The sequence below is a fragment of the Colossoma macropomum genome, unplaced genomic scaffold (genome assembly GCF_904425465.1).
Source record: "Colossoma macropomum unplaced genomic scaffold, Colossoma_macropomum, whole genome shotgun sequence".
NCBI classification, from domain to species: domain Eukaryota; kingdom Metazoa; phylum Chordata; class Actinopteri; order Characiformes; family Serrasalmidae; genus Colossoma; species Colossoma macropomum.
The window spans coordinates 31,874,542-31,901,316 of NW_023494800.1; the positions used below are offsets into that span (position 1 = coordinate 31,874,542).

The 26,775-nt window shown below is 39.1% G+C and overlaps 1 protein-coding gene across 3 annotated transcripts in view; it reads left to right on the plus strand.

The window, feature by feature from the left end:
• The window catches only part of jade2 (jade family PHD finger 2), a 115,042-nt gene extending 89,830 nt beyond the window's left edge, over window positions 1-25,212 (plus strand). For all 3 annotated transcript variants that reach the window (XM_036587733.1, XM_036587732.1, XM_036587735.1), the window contains 3 exons: window positions 2,819-2,936; window positions 6,899-7,021; window positions 19,686-25,212. In XM_036587733.1, coding sequence (XP_036443626.1) covers window positions 2,819-2,936; window positions 6,899-7,021; window positions 19,686-20,530 — 1,086 coding nt within the window. In that variant the 3' untranslated portion in view covers window positions 20,531-25,212. The remainder of the gene's footprint in view (window positions 1-2,818; window positions 2,937-6,898; window positions 7,022-19,685) is intronic.
• The last annotated feature ends 1,563 nt before the right edge of the window (window positions 25,213-26,775 follow it).

The following is a 26,775-nucleotide window of genomic DNA, read 5'->3' on the forward strand; positions in this document are numbered from 1 at the left end:
CTACCTTTTTGCTTTTTACCTATTAGCATTTTTACTTTTCATGGTGGTCTGCGAAAAAGACTGGAAAGTGCCAGAATCCTGATTTTATCCAGAATTCATGATTTTTGAGTGACAGCCTTTGTGTTGGAGTTTACATTATTTGTGTTCTATATACCCAAACATGTCAGTTGCCATGAAGCAGTGTGGCTGTAATGAGCTTTGAATGTTGTGTGTTTTCTGTTGAATAACAGCCTGCAAATTTTTCACTTTCTATTTATTGGCAATGGATGTTTTTTAAGGACAAGCAGTCGTCCTTAATGCTTTCTTTGTGGCTATTAGAACCACTTAAGGAGGGTGTTTTGGACAGCACATCAAAATTCTACATGTCCATGAACCCACCTCCTAATCAGTACATCAGCTTGTATGAATAGGTTAGGGTCTGAATAAGTGGTATGCATGGGCAGTCTGTTTCAGATTTAAAAAAGTAAAAAAAAAAAAAAATCTAATTGTCAATTCAAATTACGAATTTAATAAGCAATTTTTTCTCTTATTTCTAACATATGCATTCTCTGAACATCATACTCTGACAAAAGACAGTGTAGAACCTGTATCTCATTTTGGTCAGAGGTTCTAACCAGTTTAGTCCAAAGAAGGAGGCATAGCAACACTATTGCAGCCACTGATTTTGCAATAGCCAAACTTTTATTTTTGAGAAACAGTGGATAACACGTTTATTAACATTATTTGCCCTTCATCAAAAACTTGTATTTTATGTGCTAAATGAACTCTTTAGGAACATATCACATGATTCTTAGTACATTTCTACTATGAATGTGCTTATGTTTGCAGTCACAAATAGTGGAAACCACAATAACCATACTGTACAGACAAACTTTTAAAGTTCTGCAAACAACCGACAGTCTCCTCCAGTAATAACATTCAGAGTTAGACTTTAAGTTGAAGTATTTACTAAGTCATTCACTGAAAAACTGCAACATACAGGTAAAGAATATGTTACATACATGTCATTCAAGCTTCAAATGTCAGTGTTTAAGCTAGAACTGCCAGGATCCCACAACTAAATTTACTAAGATGAGTAAAATACCACAGAATTTGTTCTGCTATGTTTAAAGTGATGAAATATTGTATAGCTATACCCTGAACTGAACGTCCAGTGCCAGTAAGAACTACCAGTGCCTGTCTTTATTTTGTTTTACATCCATTTTCTTACTATACTAATAGAGCCGTCACAATCAAGAAATTGTAGCTGACGATTAATTGTCATATAAATATTTGCGATTTACAATTTAATTGTCTTTTCTTGTTCATTGTTTGCAACTTTTAAAAAACAAGCCAAAGGGGCCAAATTGACTGATTAGCCATTTTACTTTTAATGCTTTTTCCTTAGTAGCTAACACTGGTTGTACTGCACAACTGCACGCACAACTCTTAAACATGGATTTTTTTTTATAAGCCCCATGATATCTCAGTGAATGCATTTACTGCTTTTTTTTATTTACATTTATTTGCCTCATCCCAGTGCACCCCATTACGTGAAACTATGATTTGACTGGAGAATGATGCAAACTTAAATTAGAAGTTAAATTCAATGGGTGTTTGTGAGTTCCCTTGAAACACACGATCTGACCTGTATGACCGGTTGTACAGAAAACACATCCTATTAATGTCCCATTTTCTCAAATCACATAACCGGCCCGTAACTTACAATACTGGCACAGTATTTCGGTGTAAGATAACATTCATCACATAAATTGTATTATTTAGATCCGGCTCTCCCTATTTGAAAAATAATTAATAGTAAATAGTACATACAATTCAATAAATTCTATATATAAATTAATATATAAAGTTTAAAAGGCTGATAAATTAAAAATAAATGTACACAGAAGTTAAGACACAAAAATAAATAATTTCTTGTTGAAATAAATGTTTAACGTGAACAGCAAAATAGTTAAAAGGCCCTTCCCTAATTTCTATTTTTAACTGGCAACATAGGAAATGCAGCACTCAAATTATTTATGGCATGAAATTGCAGCCAAAATTAAACTGTAATTTAGCTGATTATATGTTAGGAGTGAAAACTGGCTAATTCTGATCCTGGCCAATTCCTGTCATGGACCTGTACTATCTCGTGTCCAATTATACTCTACTTAAAAAAAAAAAAATCCACAGTGTGAATCAAAAACAGTTTGGTGTCATCCCTTTTTCACTTTCTTCCACTATCTCTCATTCACTCCTTTCATTACTAAATGCTTTCTATTACTGTGATTAATATGTATTCACATTTGAACTCTCAAACATGCACACAAAGATTGTATGTGTAAGTAGCCAACTGCTTTTAGCTACTGTTGAAGAAATCTCAGAATCTCAGGCAGAAGAGTACACTAGCAAATCCACTAACTAGCACTCTCCAAATAGTCTGTTCCTATACCTTTTGTTGTTCCACTGCCAAAATGAGTGAGGGCAAAATAAGAAGAAAGGGAGAGATAGAGACACATATACAAAGGATTTGGTAGAGAGTGGCACTGAGACTGAAAATGTTGCAGTTATTTCTCTACTCTGCAGCACTCAACTACAATGTCACATAGGGTGTTGAAATGCCTGCCAGTTTGGTTCTAAGTGATGTCAAGAGACAGGTAGATTCATGGGCAGTATACCTAGTGAAATGTCACCTTTCCCCTCTGAGGAGTAAAAGAATAGGTCCAGGTGTGAAAATTATTTCTTTTTTGTATGTCCCCTACTGTACTAGTCTCTTACATAACAGGTATAATGTGTGTGTGTGTGTGTGTGTGTCTGTGTGTGTCTGTGTCCACTTCAGGTCAGAAACCTGTGCTATATGGTCACAAGGAGAGAAAAGATGAAGCACAACTTGTGTAGCCTACAGGAGAAGATCTTCAACCTGCAGATTCAGCTCCTGGAAGAGGACTTGACTGGAGGTATATATGGACACCAGCACACATACAAATACACATTCACCTTCTCTTTAGATCAGTTTTGATTCTACCTAAAGTTTGGGCATCCCCTCATGTTTCTAAGTGAAAATAAGTACACATATTCTACAAAGAATGCATTTCTGGTAATTGTAATGTACTGCTTGTGTGTCCTATGCACATTTCTTTTTTTTTATATGTTAATCTCAGCAAAAAATAGAGATTGTGCACTAAACCTTGCTGAGAAATGCCATAATAAAGTTTGTTATCATGTAGAGGATGTTTTAGCTAATTCTCACTTAGGAAATCAACAAAACATGTGATTTGACCAGGGGTATTCAAACGTGAACACGACTGTATGTATAGGTAGGACATTCTTTTTCAGGTGTTTGAAATGATCGTAACAGCTGCAGAATCAGTTTATTATAACTTAAACAAAAACATTCGGCCTCATTCTCCCACCGTTTTTAAAAAGAAATTTCTTCTTAAAACCCACTTAGGTTAGGCAGTCTTCATGAATATTCTGACATGCACCAATGTTTTCTTATTTGGGATTTGTTCTTGGGTAAGAACAGTGTCTACACTCACTCCAGAGCACAAAGATGCGAACAGTTCTGTAGTTTAAGAACACAACATTAATCTGATGTAGACATTTTCTTAGGACATTTCTCAAGAACAAATTTAAGAACAAACTTAGGAAGATATTGGTGAATAAGGGCATTGTGTTTGGCCAACTTCGGTTTGCAGCGTTTCCTATTCCTCTGCTCCCTGTGGTTAGTTCAGACTCTGACTCTGCACTTTTCTCTGTACACTCATATCTACTTACCCATTTAACTTGGGCCCTGTAGGGTAAGGAGAATAGCTCCTAAGTAGAGGAAGTAAACACAAGGCTATATTTAGCACAGTGTCAAACATACTTTCCTGTACATGCCCTTTGCTTCCAACTAGAGAGATTTTGCCTGTAGCCCCATTTAGATGTCTTGTGTGGCACACAAATTCAATCCCTCTCTTATCAGTGCAAATGCTGATTTAAATTGTCATTAGCACAGAAGGCAAGCAAGGATTCAGAATGGACAAGGTGCTGTTGTAGATAGCTCAAAGTCTTTTGACGCCCTTCTGTCTTTAGATTAGTTATTATTTTTTTCTTAGATTTCTTAGATTTTTTTTCATTGTTTTTCTGGTTGTCAAAATGATTTGAAACAAAGTGTGTCTTGGTCTTGTACAAAATTACAAGACGTTGACATGGATAAACATAACATTTTATATTAAACATGCTATTTTGTTATAAAATGCGTTATTTCTTTTTTAATGTGTTCATGCCACTTGACATTTCTGACTCATTAAATTATTTAATAAACTAAAGAAATCATGACAGAACCAGCATTCTTTGCACGTCATATGCTTAATGTAACTCTTTTAGCTGTCTAATACATACTGCTTACTGTTTCTAACCATTTTTATATAACTTTTTTCCAACATACATAAGCAGGTTAAACAGAGTTCAGAAATGGAGTAAACAGACTGTACACCTCACAGAGCAGAATTTGCACCATGAATGCAGCGCATTGTTTAAATGATTAACCTAAAATACTGTAATGATAATACAAGTCAAATCACTTAGGATTGTTCAGGCGCATCATGGTGTTCGATGGGAAAAAAATAAGCAAAAACTAAATTCAGCCACCATGCAGTGGTGTTTCTTAAAGATTGGGTTTAACTGCTAAGAGAATGAATGAACTGTTACGTAATATTTTCATTTCTGAAAAATCAATATTGAAGTATATTGAAGTATTTCAAACAATATTTCAAATGAAATAAAAACTAGAAAAACTCCGCTCTAATGACCAGAACTCAATTGTTTTTTTTCTTTTTGCTGGTTTCAGTTCTTATGTTTTACCTTTTCATTTCAACAGTTGAACAGAACAGCAAAAATTAAGAACCGTAAAACAAATAGGGATGTTACAAATTTGCTGGGAAGAAGACGTATGTCTATACTGACCCACAGTATAAAACCCAAAATCTCCAAAGATCACAGGTGGGAAACTGTAGAAATTAGTTAGGTCTTGGGGTCGGAACGTCTCCCAAACCACAATCAAGCACCACTAATATAACCACAAGTTGTTTGGTGGGGGGTCTCTCTGCTGTCAAGGACCAACAAAATCAAGCACTTACCGTTTGTCAAACATTACTGGAGTTTTCAGTGGGACCGTGTTCTATGGTCAAATGAGAACAAAATAGAGGTTTTTGGCAACAAACACCAGAGGTGGGTTTGGCGTGGACACACAAATAGCCAAGCAGAAAAGCGCCACCTGTAAAGTATCATGGTGGATCTGTGATACTTTAGGGCTGCTTTTCTTCCAAAGGCCCTTGACAATTTATTCAGTATCACAGACTCCATCAAGTACCAGCAGAAAGAAAAGCAAAAACTCACTGCCTCAGCCTGGAAGCTTAAATTGGGTTAATTGGGCTAGTTTGCATCTTCTAGCGGGACAATGATCCAATCCACACCTCAAAATCATCCACAGTGTGGACCTCAGAATCTGATGGATCTGGAGAGGTTCTGTATGGAGGAATGGTCTCAGATCCTTTGCCATATCCTCTCCAGTCTCATTAAGTATTTATAGGAGGAGACTCAGAGCTGTTATCTTTGCAAAGGGAGGTTGCAAGTATTAAATGAAGGGGTGCCAACAATTGTGGCACACACTAATTTAGGAAAAATATTTATTTCCTGATTTTTTTTTCAATCATTGCACTTCAAATAAAGGTTTGATTTTTGTTAATATTTTGAATGACAGATCAAAAGGATAAGTAATAAAGAATACATTCAGACTGCAGGAAAAAGTGACCAAAATCTTTTTTCTTATGTAACACAAATTTGTTTGTTTGTTTGTTTGTGTGTGTGTGTGTGTGCGTGCATGTGAGTGAGAGAGTCAGTGAGAACAATGCATTAAATCTGACTTTAATCCCAATTTAGACTTTTTTTTCTTATGTGGTACTGAAATCTGACACACATTCGGTATTGTGGCCTCTGTCTGAACAGTCAGAATGGAATTCATATGACTTTTACGTCAGTCCAACTCATAATTTCACATGCTCAGGAGCCTGTTACTACGGTTACGCTTCTTGTCTTCATTTTGGAGGATGAGCAACACAAGTGAGGACAGTATAAACAAATAAGCATGGCACTTTCTAATGAAAAAAATCAAGCTAACAGCTATTCAAAATCTTTTGAAAAAGGAAAGAAGCAACAGAGTCGATGAAACACTTATACATATCAAGTGTTTTATTTAGTATATATCACTATGATACTGAGTTTGTGCCTCTTTGCTAGCTTACTTTTTCACAGTAGATGAACAAAAGAAACTGAGCTTCTTTTCTTCTCAATGTCTTTTCTCTGTAAACTTTATTCAGCATGGTCATTTTTGTGTCTGCTGTTTGCCTTCAGGACTAAAGTAGCACCTCACCTCATTTTGATGATGCATAATCCTGTAAAATAAAGAACATCTGTGTTTGTTGGATGAGAAGGCTGGACTTAGCGATGTTCTTTTGCGCAAGTGAGTCAGTTTAGGTTCGTAGTCTGTTCAGATTGATCTCAGATAGAGGTCACATTAAAACGATGATGTGAATGGCCAAATTGCTCACTTAGCTGCAGTCTGTACATAGCCTGAGTACCTTCTTGTGCCACCTCATCTGCCACGATTAATATATATTGTGTTAATTCTATATACATTTTGTAATTCTATATAATTCCATAATTTATTGTGTGCTTTCAGTTGCTCCAGCTTACAACGCTCATTAATATGAAAAGCTGATAGTATTTTGTTGCCATAAAATGTCCAGCCACCCATCCCTCATGGGGCTGTATGGGGATTTTACCATAACAAAGTCTGTCTTTTCCCTAGACTGATCTGTCGTCCACTTGATAGATCTGTGATCTTGATTAACTTTTGACATTGTGTCCCTTGTAGAAAAAACACTGGAACTTGATAAGGAGTATCAAAATGGAGCGAAGGAGAAAGGAAAAGAGCGGAGGAAGAGAAGTCCAGAGAAGAAGGAGCAATGGAAGAACAACTCTCTTCTCAAACAGCTGGGTATGTCAGCCTCTTACACCATTTGCTCTTACGCCACCTTGCCTTATTCGTCCTCCATTCTCAATAGTGCAGTTTCAAAATATGGCCTGCCACTTTCTTATTGATGGTAAAATGAGTACTGGGCAAGGCTAGATAACCTGCTTCTCAAAGTTCTATGGCTGACTTGTGCAACCTTTTACAGGCTTCATATACCCGTTGGAGTTTCTGAATGAGTAATGCTCATTCTCAAAATCACCTTTAAAAACAATAATATTTACGTTTCATCATCATCACTTTTATATATGTAGCACATTTACCATGCTCAATGACATTTTACAATTGAACAACATGAACATGTTAAACAGGAGCGACACATTTAATAAAAAAAAAATTACATTACAGGCATTACATTCAAGAACAAGAGGAACACTGATAAAAGTTTCATAATTGTGTGTTGTCATGATACATTCCATGACCATTGTCCTTTTGTTCAAATACAGCTTTTATGGTTCACTTTGTGTAGCATTTATGTGTTGTTTGTTTTTAAGTTGTCATTTTTTATTTTATAAAGCAGCAGTGAGGGTGACACTGGCGGGGTTGAGGACACTGAAAGTTAGGATGAGCTCAGCCATGCGGTTCTCTGCCCTTGGCCAAAAAAATCACCCCCATAATAGTGCCCCCATAATTAAATGGCCGTGTGGAAAGTATGAAAAATTACAAACCTTCTGAATACTAAATACCAACATATTGAACAAATACTTGAGTATTTGAATTTATGACTTTTTGATTGGTGTGTGGGTGTTAGCATTAGGGATGTGCAATCCAACTTATTTTGAGTATCCGTAAGATTTAGTGAAAGGATACAACCACAACCAAAAGGAAAAAACAGCAACAAAAAGAAAAAAATGGATTTCAGCATTGTTACGCCCCTGCAGGCAGTCTAGGGTAAGTCGGGACCATAAAATATGGTTCCAATGTGAAATGTGGAGAATGAAACTGGAAGGAACACGATGGCTTAACAAAATGTTGAAAAATAAGGCTGAAATAAGACCACCAGCAATGTGATTACACTATTAACTACATTTACATAAAGGTCATAATACCTGCTGCTCACTTGAAGAGAAGTCAGCAAACTACCCTAGAACTAGTACCTACATAGACCTCAAAATACTGTAATGCTAAAAGTAACGCAAATGCCTCTTTTTTTAGTGGTGGAGTACTTAACCCAATGCCTACTGATTTTACGAGAAAATCAGCCCCAATTCCATCTTCCTGAGGCAACACAGCTCCAGTCCCAACCCTACTTGCTTCCACCTCTAATTTAAAAGGCTTTAAATTGGCATCAAGCACAGGAGCAGAATACAACAGGACTTTGTGGTTGAATGCCTCCTGACAAACAGGTTACTAGATAAATTAGGCTGAAGAGCTCAAGAAAGCAGTTACAGGTTCGGCTACAGTAGAAAAATTCTTGCAAAAAATGTGATGATAACGAACAATCCCCAAGAATCGCTGTAACTCACATCTCGTTCTGGAGAGGAAAACTGAACAATTGCCCTGACCTTCTCCTCTAGAGGGCGAACTTACCCATGACTAACTTGTTTACCCAAGCAAATTCACATTTTGCAAAGTTTAATGTAAAGTTAGCCTCTGTTAACCAGCTAAAAACTGTGACTCTTAATGGTTTCTCCAGTCCGTGGACCAAATGTCTATATCACCCAAGTAAGCAGTATAACTGGGAAGATCAGCAATTCTTGGCACATTGCCAAAAAGAGAGGGATACTTTTTAATTAAAGTTTAAATGTCCTCCTGTTATAGGTTTGGCAAATGTTCTACCAAAGCTGAATCAAGGGGATCCAGTTTTGCCAACAATTTTGAATTTGGTAATCTCGTTTCTAACAGGGTAGTGGAACAAAAAACTAGCCGTCTAAAAAAAAATCAGACAGCTTTTTAATTAAACATAATTTTTTTTGCTTACTAATTTACAGAGCATTTCTTTGTCTAGAAAAGCAAGATGCCAGTGCTCATGAAATGAACTGGCATAATCCAAAATGGCCCAAGTATTGCTTCGCACTACCATAGCAAGATAATGTTGATAAGATGATAAGTTGATAAATTCATCTTACAGACATTTAATTAACAAATGTAGTGTTTTTTAGATCCTGCTGCAGGTAAGGCCAATAACTTTCTAAAAAATGACATCTAAGTTACTATATTACCTCAGCTGTTAGTGTTAGCTAGTGCTAAACAACCAAATAAACACATAGCATAATTATTTTTAGGTACCTACATTTCACTCGTCTGCATTTTGCCATGGAAAGTTGTTATTAATCCCTGTTTTAGTAAAAGTTTCGTCACCAGTCCTGCGTTACACTGGCCCATTTTATTTTCCCGTTCAGCATTATATGGTGCATCATTTAAAGTGTAACGGAAAAATTCTAAAAAGAAGCAGGCAAATAAGAACCTGACTTCAGCTTTGTGTCAGACACAAGGTGGTTAGCACACAGGTACACGTATTTGTTAGCTGTACCGTACTATAGCTGGGACGTTGCCATCACAAATAAACTTCATCCACTCAGATGCAGCCAACAACAGAGCAGTTCCTGTGCTTAACTCTTAGCTTCAAAATAATGCTAGCAAGTCTGGTGCTTGTGAGAAAAAATGCTGCACCTTCGCAAAGGACCTTTTGAAGCCATGGGTGGAGATACTCAGACGGGGGACGGTGTAATTCTAATGAGCCTGCACTTGACATATAAAGGGGAGCCAAATCTGAATCACATGTTTTCTGACCTATGCAGCCCACAAAAAACTGCATTGTCTTATTTCACACTTGGTAGTAGGGGTGCAACGATTATTCGACTTAGTCGACTAAAATTGACGACCAAATTAGTAGGCAACTAATTTAATAGTCAGTTAGTTGGTGATGTCATTACGCATCTTTCTCACACTCACTAGGAATGCTTTGACGTTACCACTTACTGGAGAGTTGACAAAAGCGCGATGGCAGCCCCAAGAACAAAATCTTCAAAAGTTTCACGCTAAACTCAGAAAAAAGCTGGCATGGGAGCACATTCTCCATGTTGGAGCATCTGAAGATGAAAAGCTAGCTAACTGGCTAATGCTAACGTTAAAAGCCGTCTTAAGCTTTAACATCTATTTCAAAAATGCATGCTCTCGTTGGAACAGAAAAGCAAGTAACTATTATTCAAAATGACCCTGTTCACATTCCAAATAATGTTTACAGCTTAAAACAGCACTTTTGTACTAACATCGAGGCCACCGGTGCGGTCAAATTCAGCGAACATAAGAGAACATTTACAAACAGTTGCCAACAGTTTTCTGTTTTCCGTGAACGTTTTCTGTTTTCCACCACTTGCAAACAGTTTCAGGAGGTAGTTCTATGTGAAAATACAGGGCAGCTGGATGAAGAATTGCCGTTGAAATGAAATCTTTAAGTTATACAAAATCGTTCACATTTAACTATTCATAGAGAACAAGTTTGCCACAAACATTCGCCACTTTCCCATCCGCTCCATCAGAGTGCATCTTCTCTGCAGCAGGGAATATCTGCTCTCAGAGGAAAGCAGGGCTCTCACAAAAGCACGGAGACATGCTGACTTTCTTCCATTTCAATATATACCTGTGATTGTCAAATTTAGTTACAAACCCATTTCCAAAAAAGTTGGGATGCTGTGCAGAATGTAAATAAAAATAGAATGCAGTGATATGCAAATCATGTGAACCATATTTTTAAAGGATACTACAAAAATACTACAAAGACAACAAATCACATGTAGAAACTGAGAAATTTTACTGTTTTTTGAAAAATATATGGTCATTTTGAATTTGATGCTGACAACACATTCCAAAAAAGTTGGGACGGGGGCATGTTTATCACTGTGTTTCATCACCTCTTCTTTTAACAGCACTCTGTAACTGTCTGGACTGCAGACAGGCCAGTTTTGCACCCAGACTCATTTAACACTGAGCAATGCTATTGTAATACATGCAGAACGTGGTTTAGCATTGTCTTGCTGAAATAAGCAAGGGCTTCCCTGACAAAGGGGTTGTCTGGATAGCAGCATATGTTGCCAAAACCTGTATATGTTGTTCAGCATTAATGGTGCCTTCACAGATGTGCACGTCACCTATGCCATGTACAGTTATGTACAGTTCCTTTTGCGTTTTAACTTGCATTTGTGGATGCAGCGACAAACTGTGTTTTTCAGAATCGTTTCTGAGTCCATGCAGTGATTTCCACTACAGAATCATGTCTGTTTTTAATGCAGTGCCGTCTGAGGGCCCAAAGATCACGGCCAGCAAATACTGTTTTTTGGCCTTGTCCCTCACATACAGAGATTTCTCCAGATTCTATGAATCTTTCAATGTTATTTTGAACTGTAGATGTTGAAAAGCAAACATTCTTTGCTATTTTATGTTAAGAAGCGTTATTCTTGATTTGTTGCACTATTTGATTGTGCAGTCTTTGCCAGAGTGGTGAACCCCTCCCCATCTTAACTTGTGAAAGACTCAGTTTCAGGTGTAATACCTGCCTTCATCACCAGAGGTCAGCCTCACCTGAGTACTGATTTGCTTCCTAGTGACACCTTAACCTCTCTCACCTGCAGCTCATTAACCTCCCTTTATAAGGACCTTCACAAACACTGGATCTCTGTGAAGTATTGCCAGTTCATCTGTGTACCAAGCCTTGCTTCTTCACGTCTGTTGGATTTTGGATTGTCTGGACCTCTTTCTGAACTCTTTGACTCTGCTTTTTTAACTCCCTTTGGTACCTTTGCTGTGTTGTGATCTACTCTGTTGTTACTTTTTGGACTGTCTCTGATTCTGTTTTTTGTGATCTTGATACTGTGTTTTGAGTAAACAGGAATTATGGAGTCAAACCCATTTGGAGAGTCTTTATTACACTCAACCTCTCTGGGCTGCTTTTTTATATCCATATCATGTTACTGACCTGTAAAACCCATTCAGACCCATCTGGAGAGTCTTCATTACAGAATACTTCGCCCACCCAGAATCCAGAGGACCCGTTTAATCTCTGTGCTGCTGTTTTGGCCAACTATTGGGCTCTCACGCACAACAACTATTGCACCTCACTAATACCCTCGATGTGCACCTTCAGGTTCCAGCTCCTCTGTCTGCTCAAGCACCCGCCCCCCCCCGCCTGCTCAAGTCTCAGTCTCCAGTACAGCTTTCCCCACCTCCCTCTGACACTTCACTCCCTTCTGTTAAGCTAGTCCTTCCTGATAAATACAACGGGTCCCCTGGTCTGTATAAGGGATTTTTAATGCAGTGCTCGAATTTTCTCGTGCCCCTGCTGCTTTTCCCACTGATTCATCCAAGATAGCTTTTGTCATGTCCCTGCTCATATAAAGCTCTCTCCCGGGCTACGGCATGTATGTGGCAAGCTCAAGTATTCCACCACATACGCAAACTTTGAATGTGTGTTCCAGGAGGTTTTTGATCACCCAGTTAGCGGTAAAGATCCTGGAGAGTTTTTACTATCCTTCAAACAATGTAACAAGACAGCATCTGAGCATGCTTTGCACTTCCAAACGCTTGATGCAGAGGCCAGATGGGACGAGAAATCCTTAAAAGCAGCCGAAGCCTTAATGAAACCCTACAGGTGGAATTGGCATGCAGGGACAGTGACAATAGCCTTTCGGATTTCATACTATTATCCATTACTTTGGACAGTCTCATTCGTTCCAGACGCCATCCTGCCACTAACTCCTCTGCTGTCCCTTCTGTGGTTCAGTCTACCTCTGAGCCCATGTAGATTGGTCATGTGCAACTTACTCCAGAAGAATGAATAAGGCGCATGCACAAAGGGCTTTGCTTTTACTGTGGCCAGCAAGGACACTTCAAAGGTGACTGCCCCACTCTCAAGAACCCCATACGGGGGAGTGAGACCATATATTCTCCTATTGAAAGTCGCAAATTCACTCTACCCATAACACTAATTTGGGGTTCTCAACGTCTTTCTCTTCCAGCGCTGATTGACTCTGGAGCTGCCAGAAACTTTATCAACCAAGACATCGCCACCAAACTTCACATTCCCCTCCACAAAATAAAATCACCTCTGACCATTAAAGTGCTGTATGGGAAACCCCTCGGCGACCCAAATCTATTAAACAACTGCAACGCTTTTTAGGCTTCGCAAATTTTTACAGACAATTCATTAGAGGCTTTAGCATAATTGCCGTTCCTCTCAGTTCTCTACTGCAAGGCTATGCTAAGAAATTGAACTGGTCAGCTGAGGCTGAATCAGCCTTCGACTCACTCAAACGAAGCTTCACAACTGCTCCGATTCTTTGCCACCCTGACACCCCTCCCTTCCTTCTTTGGTGGACGTGGACACTTCCGAGCTGTGGATTTCCTGACAGATCTACCCCCACTAACAGAAACACAGCCATACTGGTGGTCATAGATCAATTTTCAAAGCCTGCAGCTTAATTCCCCTCAAAAAGCTTTCATCTGCCTTGGAAACAGCGGAGAGGCTCTTTCATGAGGTATTTTGTTTTACTGGGTTACCCAGGGACATTGTCTCTGATAGGGGGTTCAGTTTACTTCAAATGTGTGGAAAGAATTTTGTAGATTATTAAATATCAATGTCAATCAGAGTCTCACTTCTGGCTACCACCCTTAGTCCAATGGGCAAGTGGAAAGGTTAAACCAAGAAATCAGTTGTTTTTTACGTTCTTATTGCATTGACAACCAACATGAATGGAGCCACTTTCTTCCCTGGGCAAAATATGCCCAAAATTCCTTTGGTACCTTTGCTTTGTTGTGATCTAAAATCTTTTTTGACTTTTTGGACTGTCTCTGATTTTGACTAATTATGGATTCAAACCCATCTGGAGAGTCTTCATTACACTCAGCCTCGCTGGGATGCTTTTTTATACCCATATCATGTTACTGACCTGTTGCCAATCAACCACCAGGTGTTTTTTTTTAGCACTGCACAACTTTACAAGCCTTTTGTTGCCCCTGTCACAACTTTTTTGGAACATGCTGTTGACATCAAATTTTAAATGGGCATATATTTAAAAAAAAAAAAAACAATACATTTTCTCAGTTTTGACTTTGCATATGTTGTCTTTGTACTATTTTCAATTAAATATAGGGTTTAAATGATTTGCACATCATTGCATTTTGTTTTTATTTACATTTTGCACAGCGTCCCAACTTATTTGGAAATGGTGTTGTGCAACAAAATGTAGACAGACAGCAGAACGCACTGTTTAAATTTAAAATTTAAATTCAGATTGATTTTTTTTTATTTACTTGATTAAAGGAAAACTGATTTAGTCTTTTTATATTTTATTGCTGCTACTTTGCACATCCTTGATTTTAAATTTTGACAGGAAAAAGATATTGGAGTTTTATTTATCTTTTGTATTAGAAGGAAAATTCATTAAAACAATAAATGTTTGAATGTTATTTGAAATTTGTTTTCATTGTTAGTAAATGCATAAAACAACCTTAGGCTAAATTTAAAATCTTATGGCTACATAATAACACAATTATTTGGTAATTTTAGTGAATCATAATTCAAATAATTGATTATATATTTCAATAATCAATAGGTTATTCGACTAGCAAATTAGTTTATTGCAGTCTTACTTTGCAGGTTAGCACTCCAGATATCCAAATGTATGTGCATTAGCACTGAAAAAGTGAGTTTTTCATATATTCCATTTAAAATATTGTTGTCTAAAAAGATGCTTTCTCTCAAATTAGCTAAACTGCCATCAAGCTTTCGAGCTGAAATTAACCAATATTTTTTTTAAGTAACAAAATTAGCAGATAAAGTTGGCACAGCCAGCACATTCTCAGTAAAATTGGCCAGTAAGGGGGGAGCAAATGGCTCATCATTTGCTAAAAACTAGTCCAAGAGGTCTAATACATCTGTTGCATGTTTAGCTTAGGCCCTCGTGACTGCACAAGCAGGGAAGACAGTTGAATACTTTTTTTTTTATTCTTTTTTTTGTCAGCTCCTCTGCACTAAACCATGATACTTGGCTGACTTGAAACCACCAACAGAGGGACAATCCTACCACCAGTTAGGTCATTTCTAAGAATAAAGTGAACTCCCTAAATCGGTAAGACCAAGCTGGTGGCACGTGCACAACGCGAGGCTCAGCGTGTCTTGGGATTTCGCTTTTTAGTATTTATTAGTCTTATAGCCGGCAATTTTTGCTGAACATTGGTGTTGCCTGCAGTAATACAGTTTTTAGCGATCTGGAACTCCCTCTGGAAATATCAAGAGTGCCATGGCCAGAGGCCAGAGACCATAAACAAAGGTGGGGAAGGCGAGGTGGACTATGGGCTAAGCTAAGCTTAACCTGCGCTGGACATTCGTTCCCAGCATTTTCTCGCCAATGTTCGGTTTTTGGCAAACAAAATGGATGAACTGCGACTCTGGACTACAACACACAGATGGATCAGAGAGTGTAACATCATTGTTCTCACGGAGACGTGGTTGAACAGCAACCTTCCGAGCAGCGTGGTGGAGCTGGAGGGGCGCATTGTGTTCAAAGCAGACAGAGTGGCTGAGGACTCCGGTAAGAGTAAGGGAGGAGGTCTGTGCTCTTATGTAAACAAATCATGGTTTACGGACTCCACTGTAACTGAAAGTCAGCGCTCTGCTAACTTAGAGTATCTGATGATCAGGTTTTGTGTCTTCTTTTTACTGAAAGAGCACACAGCTGTTATTGTTACGGCAGCCTACATCCCTCCTGATGCTAATGCTAAGCTAGCGATCGGCAAACAACAAGCTGCACAGTCAGATGGACTTTTTATTGTTGCATTCTAATTTGCGATCTGTGCTGCCAGAATTTCACCAGAATGTCTCCTGCCTGACCAGAGAAGACAAAACTCAAGATCATGTCTACGCAAACATTGCAGACGCATACAAGGCTGTCCCCCTCCACCATCTGGGTCAATCTGATCATGTCTCATTGTTTTTGTTTCCCAAGTATGTGCCACTCATCAAACATGTGAAAACACCCACAAAGACTGTTAAAGTGTGGCCAGTCTCCTCTCTACAGCATCTGTTTCAGAACACTGATTGGAGTATGTTCTGCTCTGAAGCCACTACAGACTCTCACACGGACTTAGACACATATGCCTCAGCTGTAATGAGTTATGTCAACTCATGTATTTACAATGTCAAGCGGCTGAAAATCTTTTCTGATCAGAAACCTTGAATGAATGAATGCTGAGGTTCAGCTACAGCTGAAGGCACGCAATGCTGCTTTCAGATCTGGTGATGCTGAGGCTTACAGCTCAGCCAGGGCAGACCTGAAGAAGGGCATAAGGAAAGCCTACAAACTTTCTGTCAAAGGGCACTTCCACAACTCCGACCCCGCCGCATGTGGAAGGGCATCCAGACTTTTACGGACCACACACCTCCCCCACTAATCCCCCCCCCAAGCCAGCAGTGCCTTTCTCTCAGACGAGCTTAATCTTTCTGTGCTCGTTTTGACCAGGACAGTGCTGATCTATACACATGGGGTGGACTTCCTTACAACGGCAGCCCCCCACACTCTCTCCAGCGGAGGTGTGTTCAGTACTAAATGCATGTAAAGCTACTGGCCCAAATGGCATCCCCGGAAGAGTCCTCAGAGCATGCGATGGACAGTTAGCGCCGGTCTTCACTGACATCTACAACTTGTCTCTGGCCCATGCTGCTGTTCCTCTGTGCTGGAAGGCAACAACCATCATTCTGGTGCCAAAGCGTTCTTCTGCAGCATGTCTGAACGACTTCCGCCCTGTCGCACTCACACCCATTGTGATGAAGTGCTTTGAGAATCTGGTTCTCAGTCATCTGAAAGCAGCGCTCCCACCATCACTGGATCCCCTCCAGTTTGCATACCGCTCAAACAGATCGACAGAGGATGCCATTTCCACAGCTCTTCATTCTGCTTTCACCCACCTGGAAAATTGAAACACATACATTCAGATCCTGTTCAATACAGCTTCGCCTTCAATACAGTCATCCCCACCAGGCTGGTCACTAAGCTCAGTGATCTGGGAATCAGCACCCCCCCGTGTGCATACATCAAACATCATCATTAAATTTGCAGACGATACCGCAGTGGTTGGCCACATCAGTGACAATGATGAATCAGCCTACAAGGGAGAGATTCAGCACCTGGCTGCCTGGTACACCACTAACTACCTTTCCCCCTTAACACAGATAAAACCAAGGAGCTCATTGTGGACTACCGGAAAAACAAAAGCTGCACACACTGTCCTGTCTGGATCAATGGTTCTGAGGTAGAGCGTGTCTCCAGCTTCAAGTCCCTGGAGTACACGATACAAGATCTTTCATGGACACTCAACACCTCACACTTGGTTAAGAAAGCACAGCAGCACCTCTACTTTCTGAGGAGACTAAAGAAGGAACATCTGTCTTGTCAGATTCTCACAGACGTCTACTGCTGCACCATCAAAAGTGTACTGACCAACTGTATGACAGTTTGGTACAGCAGCTCCACTGTGGCCGGCAGGAAGGCCCTCCAAAAAGTGGTGAGGACCGCTGAGCGCATCGCTGGCAAAGAATGGGTCACTCTCAGGAGCTCAGTGAATTCCAGCGTGGTACTGTGGTAGGATGCCACCTGTGCAGCAAATCCAGTCGTGAAATTTCCTCGCTACTAAATATTCCACAGTCAACTGTCAGTGGTATTATAACAAAGTGGAAGCGAATGGGAATGACAGCAACTCAGCCACGAAGTGGTCGGTCACGTATAATGACGGTGTCAGTGGATGCTGAGGCGCATAGTGCGCAGAGGTCGCCAACTTTCCACAGAGTCAATCGCTACAGACCTCCAAACTTCATGTGGCCTTCAGATTAGTTTAAGAACAGTGCGTAAAGAGCTTCATGGAATGGGTTTCCATGGCTGAGCAGCTGCATCCAAGCCTTACATCACCAAGCACAATGCAAAGTGTTGAATGCAGTGGTGTAAAGCACACCACCACTGGACTCTAGAGCAGTGCAGACGTGTTCACTGGAGTGACGAATCACGCTTCTCCGTCTGGCAATCCGATGGACCATTCTGGGTTTGGCGGCTGCCAGGAGAATGGTACTTGTCGGACTGCATTGTGCCAAGTGTAAAGTTTGGTGGTGGGGGATTATGGTGTGGGGTTGTTTTTTAGGAGTTGGGCTTGGCCCCTTAGTTCCAGTGAAAGGAACTCTTAATGCTTCAGCAGACCAAGAGATTTTGAACAATTGCATGACAATTGGACAATTTTCTCCCAACTTTGTGGGAACAGTGTGGGGATGGCCCCCACATGACTGCACCAGTGCACAAAGCAAGGTCCATAAAGACATGGATGAGCGAGTTTGGTGTGGAAGAACTTGACTGGCCTGCACAGAGTCCTGACCTCAACCCGATAGAACACCTTTGGGATGAATTAGAGCGGAGACTGTGAGCCAGGCCTTCTCGTCCAACATCAGTGTCTGACCTCACAAATGCGCTTCTGGAAGAATGGTCAAAAATTCCCATAAACACACTCCTAAACCTTGTGGAAAGCCTTCCCAGAAGAGTTGAAGCTGTTATAGCTGCAAAGGATGGGCTGACATCATATTAAATCCTATGGATTAAGAATGGGATGTCACTCAAGTTCATATTCTTGTGAAGGCAGACGAGTGAATACTTTTGGCAATATAGTGTGTGTGTGTGTGTGTGTGTATACATATACATTATATTCATAGATATATTTGTAATTGTGTATATATTGTTCATATAGTTACATATTTCATAGACATGTCTGTTTTGCGCTGTTGCTACTATTTGCACTTCTGGTAGATGCTAACTGCATTTCGTTGCCTTGTACTTGTACTTGTACTGAGCAATGACAAAGTTGAATCTATCTATCTACCTATCTGTGCATGCCTAACACTAACTCCTGCCTAACACTAATTCTCATGGTACCAGTCATTAAGCCAGAAGGTAAATGAACATCATGGAACATCATCACTTGAACATAGCTCATCTCTAATCCTTGGCAAAAGCATATGAACCAGTACATGCTTAATATGACAAGACTGCACAGCCCCAGTGTCACGCAGGATGACAATGGGCTGGCCATGTTCTTCTGCATGAAATATAGACACTGACCCATTAAAGACAAAGGGCAGGTAACAGTAATCAGGGGACAAAACTGATGTAAAAACCCACCTCTTTTGGATGTTGCTTTTTTTCCTAGTGTTTCTGTTTGTGTTTTAAGGCAAAACTAAGCAGCTATATGTTCTGGTTTATGGCAGTAAAAACTCCACTGAGACAACAAACAAGGAATCTAGAATTTAGTTCTTTTGCTTCTCATGCTGGTTCTTACATTTGTTCTCTCCCTAATTTGTCACAATAGACTTAAGGGACTTGACCCAGGAGTGGGTGTGTGGATTTATTTTCCTAAAATTAAATGCACAGCTAACAAGGAACGAAAGATAGAACAGAATAGTTAGCTTGATCTCACATTCATGAAGCATACTGGCTCCTGCTTGCTCTCCTTAATTGATTTTAAAAGTAGTAAAAGTGGGAGAAGTCTTACTTAAGAAGTATTCAGATGACCAGAGAAATGACTGTAGACATACACTTGGTTGTTTTGAAAATATTTTTTAATCTGCCACTTTGTAAGTTTACCTTTCATGTCTTTCACACAGGTTTCACCACATCCTTCCCACTGGAAGATTCGCTATTTCACAGCTGGCTAGCACAGTCTGTTCAGATCACAGCAGACAACATGTTGAGTCAGTGGGCATTGGCTGGAGAGCCACGGGACCCCTCCGGTAGCCTTCTGTCTGACCAGCTGCTGCAAGGTGAGGAGAGTTTGCTTAACCTGATGATGGACCACTCCATGAAGTCCACCTGGAAGACCCCTCAACTGGGTCGCAAAGCTAGAGGCAAATCCCAGGGAAGAGGCCACAAGCAGATCACCTCTGGCCCAGGAGTTGGTGTGGGGTGTGCACTCAAAGGTAAAAAACCTTTTGAATATCAGGAAGTTCATGACAGCAGATGGGGCAAAAGACTGCGCTCTTTAAAGGCTCTGCACCACCATCACCACCACTACCACCTTAGTCATGCCCAAACGAGTACCACTGATGGCAAAGTGGATCTGATACAGCCACCTATATCCAAAATGGACTCCTGCCACATTTCAGAGAAGAATGAGGTTGGTAATGCAGGATTAATGTCTGCAGCCTCTGCACCTGACATCCCAACTGCTCCAAAAACAGAGAGCAGCAGGAGCTCCCGAGTGGCCTTACGAATTCGACTCCCAAGACAAGGCAAGTCCCGGTTTAAAAGAGTGGGAGTGGAAGTCACAGCCTCTGTGCAGGGAAGTAGTGGTGAGAAAGAGAGCTCGCTGCTGTACACTGAGACTGACGGTTACTTCTCAGATGCTGAACAGAGTGACTCAGATTCCCATCCTGCTAGCCGTAAGTTGCACCTGACCCCGCTGCATCCAAGGAATGAGGAGGTACTGAGACAAAGTGTACTGGCCTCCTGAATATGTGAATCAAATACAGTTGGAGGAAAAGTGTGTCTTTGAGATTGTTCAGGATACCATGATTTCTATTCTTTTCCCTCAGTCTGGTGACAAAATGCAGAGTTTATCTGTAGAATTATATCAGTGACCAAAACTCTGTAATACCTAGTCAGTCAAATTTGTCTGTGCTTTTTCTTTAAGCCATTAATGTGTCACTGTACCAACATCATGTTATTATTGGTTGGCGAAGCATAATAATTTTTCTTGATATTTTATGTTTTATCCTCCAAATATGTTCTTGGGAAGCAGCTGGATTTGGTACACTGGTTTAAAAAGTAAGTGATAAGCAATCAAATGGAAATTTTATATGGGCATTATTAAGTTCGTTCAGGTTTGTATTGCTCTTATGTCCTCAAAAAGTACCAAATACGTCTTTTCAATGGATGTGACCAATTCAGCCTTTTGGCTGAAAAACAGTATACAGAGAAAAAAATAAGCGTCTTAAAATTCCTAAAAGCACAAGTAAAAGTTTATTTATATAGAGCTTTTTACAACAGACATTGTCACAAAGCAGCTTTACAGAAAAAAAAGTAAGAACTGTAATACACAAGCATATTACACCTAAAATGTATTTAGTGAAAATAAGACTTTATATGTTTCACCCACATAGTTTGTAGTTCCAAAAGAGTTCTTTTGCATACATATATAACATACACCAGCCCTGAGTCAACAAATATTATTTCATGTCTTCAAACTAACCCCGTCTCCTCCAGTTGCCAAGGCTCACTTAAAGAGTAAGCAGACATCTGTATTAAGAATTGTGCCTTCTTTTGCTCTCCTGAAACAAGATAATCAGGTAGTTCAACTTATATATTAACTTATTATTCGTTTAAAAGGACAAACCCCTTAAAAACTAAGTTCAGATGTTTTAGTGCAGTGCCTAGAAATGCAGCATTTGCCATTAATCAGCCAAACAACAAACACAGTGTCTAACGTCATACCGTTGTTATGAAAGATGTTGTCCGCAAATAGCCTAAATTGACTTACAATCAGCCTCCGTGAGTCCCCAATTTCAAAATAGCTGTAAGCTCTCAGTTTCTCCTTATTGTATACCTTAGCAATCCATGGTATATGTCTCAGGGTTAAAGAGCAAGAGCTTAATCTCAATCAAGTAAAAAGAAAAATAATCACAAAATCTTCATTTGCATATTTCATCTGCATACCTTACTGTTGATAATCATGACTACTAATAGGTTTCTCTGTAGGTTTTCTAAATAGTTTTATTAATGCCAAAGAACAGTATGTGAAAACTGTACAGTGGGCATGTAAGTACGAGGTGGTCCACTTGCAATAACGGGGGTTGGTCTAGCCCTAGGGCGAGAGTATCGTCGGCCCTCTCATTTGGGAGAGGGTAATCTGTTTTAAGTGTTTCATGTCAGTCCTCTTTTTTGACAAATCAAATATCTACAGAGACATGATGAGATTTACTGCTTTACTCCTCCTTACATAGTGCGTGCAACCAATCCAATTTGCTCTACTCCAACAAAGGTCCTGAATACAGATGTCACTGCAGAGTCAGGACTGCTAGAATTGTCAAGATTAGGGTTTCAGCATTAACAGCACATTTATTTTACATCTTTTATCAATGAATAGAAAAAGAGACCACATCAGATTTAACATGGATGGTACTGAGATGGCCCACAGGAAACCCAGTGCCAGTAAGCCAAGTCTTAATATTTGAATGATTCTCAAATTGTATCTTAGGTTCACATTAATTAGACAGCTAATTGTGAACACTCATCAGGTTTTTGTAACTTTAGACAGTGAGTAAAGATTCACTTCAGAATTAGCTCAACTCTGTTATATCCGTTGTGTGACCATGGTGATGCAAAAACAGCAACACTTTTAAGCATTTCATTTTTGCTGCTTATTATATTAGGGCCTAATCTAAGATAGTAGTAGTATTCTTAGATAGGGCTGGGTCATGCAGTTTTCAGTTTATATCCTGACTCTTGGAACAATACTGGCATATATTACAGCATGCTTCATTTCGTTTGTAAACCAGAAAAGCATGTGAGTTCTAACAGACCATTTGTGCATAGTTTTGACTTGTAGCTTAAGAGCTTAAACAAGCTTAAATGGCCAAAACCTTCCGTTTATTACAAAGAAAGTGTACAAGTGGTTGTTATGATGTCTCTTTGATCAGTCGACAAAGTAATACTGCAATACTAAATGACTTGAGTTATATGGAAGTGTAATATAAACCATTCTGTATTGTCATGACATGTTGGAGGAATCTCTTTCCCTAAATATTTTCAGACACATAAGCCACAATTCTTAACATTTTGCAATATAAGATATAAAAGGACATGAATGTGCTGCCAGTAAAAAGGAACAGAACAAATTTATACTATGTTTCTACCCACCTCTATTTTGTAGTTTTGTACACATCCATGGTAAACATATAATACTGTGCCTCTAGCGACATGGTTTTGCTCTTTATACTGGGGTCTGCAAGCATTTCTCTCATTTTTTTAACTACTGTTTATGTACCAGAATGATGACATTTAACTGCTTGATATGAAGTTTGCTTCCAATTCCTGGCTAAGTAATAAATTTAGGTACAAGTGGAGAATAAAAGGTCTTCAAGCTAGGTAACAACATGGACATGTTGCTTTTACACAAAGTAAATTCATAATACAAGCAACAAGCCAATGTTGCTCTTTAATGATCTTTTTTGTTTTTATTTACATATCAGGAGCAAAAGTAATGAGATAATAGTTGGGTGTATTTTTGTAAAAAGTGCTAGAATGGTGATGAGTTGCAGTTCAAACCACCCTTCATTGACAAAAGCAGCATTCTAAGTCACAATGGAGGAAAGTTAAAGGAGTCTGTGCTTTTGCTGTCTGTATTCAGAGGTCAGGTGTAGGAATGTTTGATCCCTTGGATTTAGTAAAAGTCCACAATCACATAGTTTTGTTCAATGTTCTCAACAAATCCTTCCTCTATTCTGCTTGTACTGAATTATCAGGTGATTCAGAAGCTGGGTTCATATATGAGCCATATATAGGGTTTCATGTTCTTATCCAGTATGTTTTCATGTCTCATGAGTTGTGCAGTGGCATGTAAAAGTTTGGGCACTCTGCTCAAAATTTCTGTGACTGTGAGTAGCTATTTCCAAAAAGCATAAAGCTGACATATTTCTTTGATTTTTTTTAAGCAGGACTACTTGTTTATTTCCGTGTTTTGTAGCTTCAAAACAACAAAAAAGGAAAAGGGCCCAATGCAAGCTTGGGCACCCTGCATAGTCAGTATTAGTAACACCCCCTTTAGTATCACAGCTTGTAAACCTTTTAAGAAAGCAGTTCTTGTTTAGGGGATTTACCCGTAAAATGTTCCCTGTGTCGCTAGCTGCAACACAAGCCCAAAGCTTGATCGATCCACGCTTGTGCCTAAGAGATGGAAAGGTGTTTTTTGTTTTCATTCAAATCTGCACCCTTGTTTCTACAGACATACCTGTAGTCATTCTTCTGATGACTTTTCCATGAAGGTCATATTTGTGCAGATGTTGCTACACAGTAGAACAGTGCACCACCACTCCAGAGTCTGCTAAATACCTGAAGGTCTTTTGCAGTCAAACGGGGGTTTAGATTTGCCTTTCCAGCAATCCCACAAGCAGATTCTCTTGGAAAGTTTTCTTGGTCTTCCAGAACCTCAACTTGACTGTTCCTGTTAACTGACATTTCTTCATTACATATCGAACTGAGGAAACTCCTGCTTTGTGGGCATCAATTATTTTAATTTTCAGAGTGCTGGGCAGCTGCTTAGAGGAGCCCATGGCTCCTGTCTTCACTTTAAAATTGTACAAAGCAAAAATAATACACTAATCTTGCTTAAAGTTTTGAAAGAATGTTTCATCTGTATGCCTTTTGGAGATGAGTACATTTTCTATTCCACTTAACGTCTCGCATTAACTGAAATTTTGAGCAGGGGTGCCCAAACCTTTGCATGCTAATGTAGATCCCCAGATGGCCTCCCAAAATGGATTGTTCAAGTCTCAGTGTTATTATTTGTTTCCCATACATGCTTTTTTTCCTGGAGCTTTCTTGTATGTCTATCACAAAAGGGAAGATCAATATCAGGAAGAGAAGTTGATCCTTTTTAGAACCTGCTGATAGCATCATACACTTTTAAACATCCTTTGTCATTACTCCTATCCTGTAAATGCGACATTTCTGTTGTCAAGTACTATTCCCAATGAATATTGGCTCTGCTTCTGTTAATATGATAATGTGAATGTTGCAGGAGTTTCCTTCTGTATCCTTTATTTTAAAGAATGTTGTGCCATTTGTTAATAACAGAGAGAAGAAATATTGAACTTATATTGAGGGAAAAAAAAGCTAATTTAAATTATTTTGGGCTTTTTTGCTATATTTATTTTGTTGTATTACAAATCGTCTTTGTAGGAGGACAGAAGACAAATGTATTTTTCATTAGTGCAAAAACCTATTTTACTTTTTTTTGTAAATTTTCTCCATGTAAGCAGTGTTTAAAGCAATATAATGTTCCATCATATATCTGCATGTTGTTTGTGTTACCTTAATGATGGCCGCATTCACTGCGGCTTTTCCACCTGTCCCTGTCGTTGCCCAATACCCTGGTGTGGTTAACCAATGTAGTCAGTAAAGCTACACTTTCTGTGTATCCCTGCAGTCTCTGTTCTGCTCTATTCTCTTCCTCTCAGACTCAGACTTCATAACATGTTACTTCAAAGCCTCAATCATTAACTGTTAAAAACCATGACTTTCTAAGAGTTTACAGGGAGTCTGGAAAACACAGTAGTAGTAGTGTTGAAACTCATTTGTTGCCTTCCAGTGTATATATCCATATGTTATTCCACTCCACAAAGGATGCCTCAGTTCTTAATAACTATAGACCCATCTTGAAATTGTCATGTTTAGCCAAAATCTTAGAATCCTAAGTAAATTATTAACCGAAGACATTTCTTCTTTGAAATTCAGTTTTGTCAGAGTACCAATCTGATTTTAGAGAAAAGCATTTAGTGCCAGAAAAGAACACTGTGCAGTCAATTTCAAAAAGTCTACAAAATGTTGGTTTTGACCACAGAGCTACCAACTGGGTTAGAAATTCTCTCTCCGATAGACAGCAATGTGGCCCTGGGACAAAGTAAATCAGAGCTACTACAAGTAACTAATGGGGTCTTGCAGTGTTCTTTTAATGCCCTACAAATAGGCTTTCTGCAATCGTAAACTAGTTTTATGTTGAGAAAACAAAATTTTGCTGTTTTTTTATTTATGTCTCTAACATTGATTTTAACACTTAAAATTACAACCCTGAAGGGATCCAACACTGAAAGAGTTAGTAAATATTAATACCCTGGCATATGGCTAGGCAACAAATGCACATATAAATACCACATTAACAAGCTTACATGTCAACTCAGGCAAAAACATGGCTTCCTGTATCGAAACAAAATGTGTTTCCCAATGTACACAAGGAAAAAGATTGTTGAAGCAACGCTATTGTCTACTCTGGATTCTAGTGATGCAATATGCAGATATGCATCTGCAGCTACTAAATCCTAATTGTAAACAATGCATTTTATCTGACTCATTCCTGTGTCTGGATAACCTTTTAGGTGCCAAGAGCTCTTACTGAACTGGGAAAATATGCTTTTAGCTACAGTGCACCAGTAAGCTGGAATTTTTTACAGGACATTCTAAAGCTTCGCTTGCTGGTGTCACATGAACATTTTAAACTTTAAATCTAATTTTTTTAGATCTTTTAAATCTTATTTATTAAATTATTTTGATTGATTTTTTTTTTACTATTAAATTTACTATTATGACTTTTTTTAGCATTTGATAAGTTTTTACAATCTATTTTTTCAACCTCTTTTTTCTGTATTGGCTTTGTTACATTGCAAATGAGGGATTAAATAAAGGTTGATTGATTTATTTTAAGATGCACTCGATAACTACAATGCTAGAGATACTGCATTCTCACTCTTCAAGAGTCCAAAGATGAAAAAGAAGCCACCTAAATTGTTACTTGAGGTAGCTAATGAAAAATGTCTTTATGCAATAGGCCTATTTCATGTGAAAGGATTTTGATTAAATTTCAGTAGTCATGGTTAACAAATTAGAGTTAAAAAAAAAATAAAAGCACCATATAAATGCAGCAGGTTTGAAAATATAACCTTGTAAGGCTGCATGGGCTTGCTGATTTTTGCATATGTGTAGTCT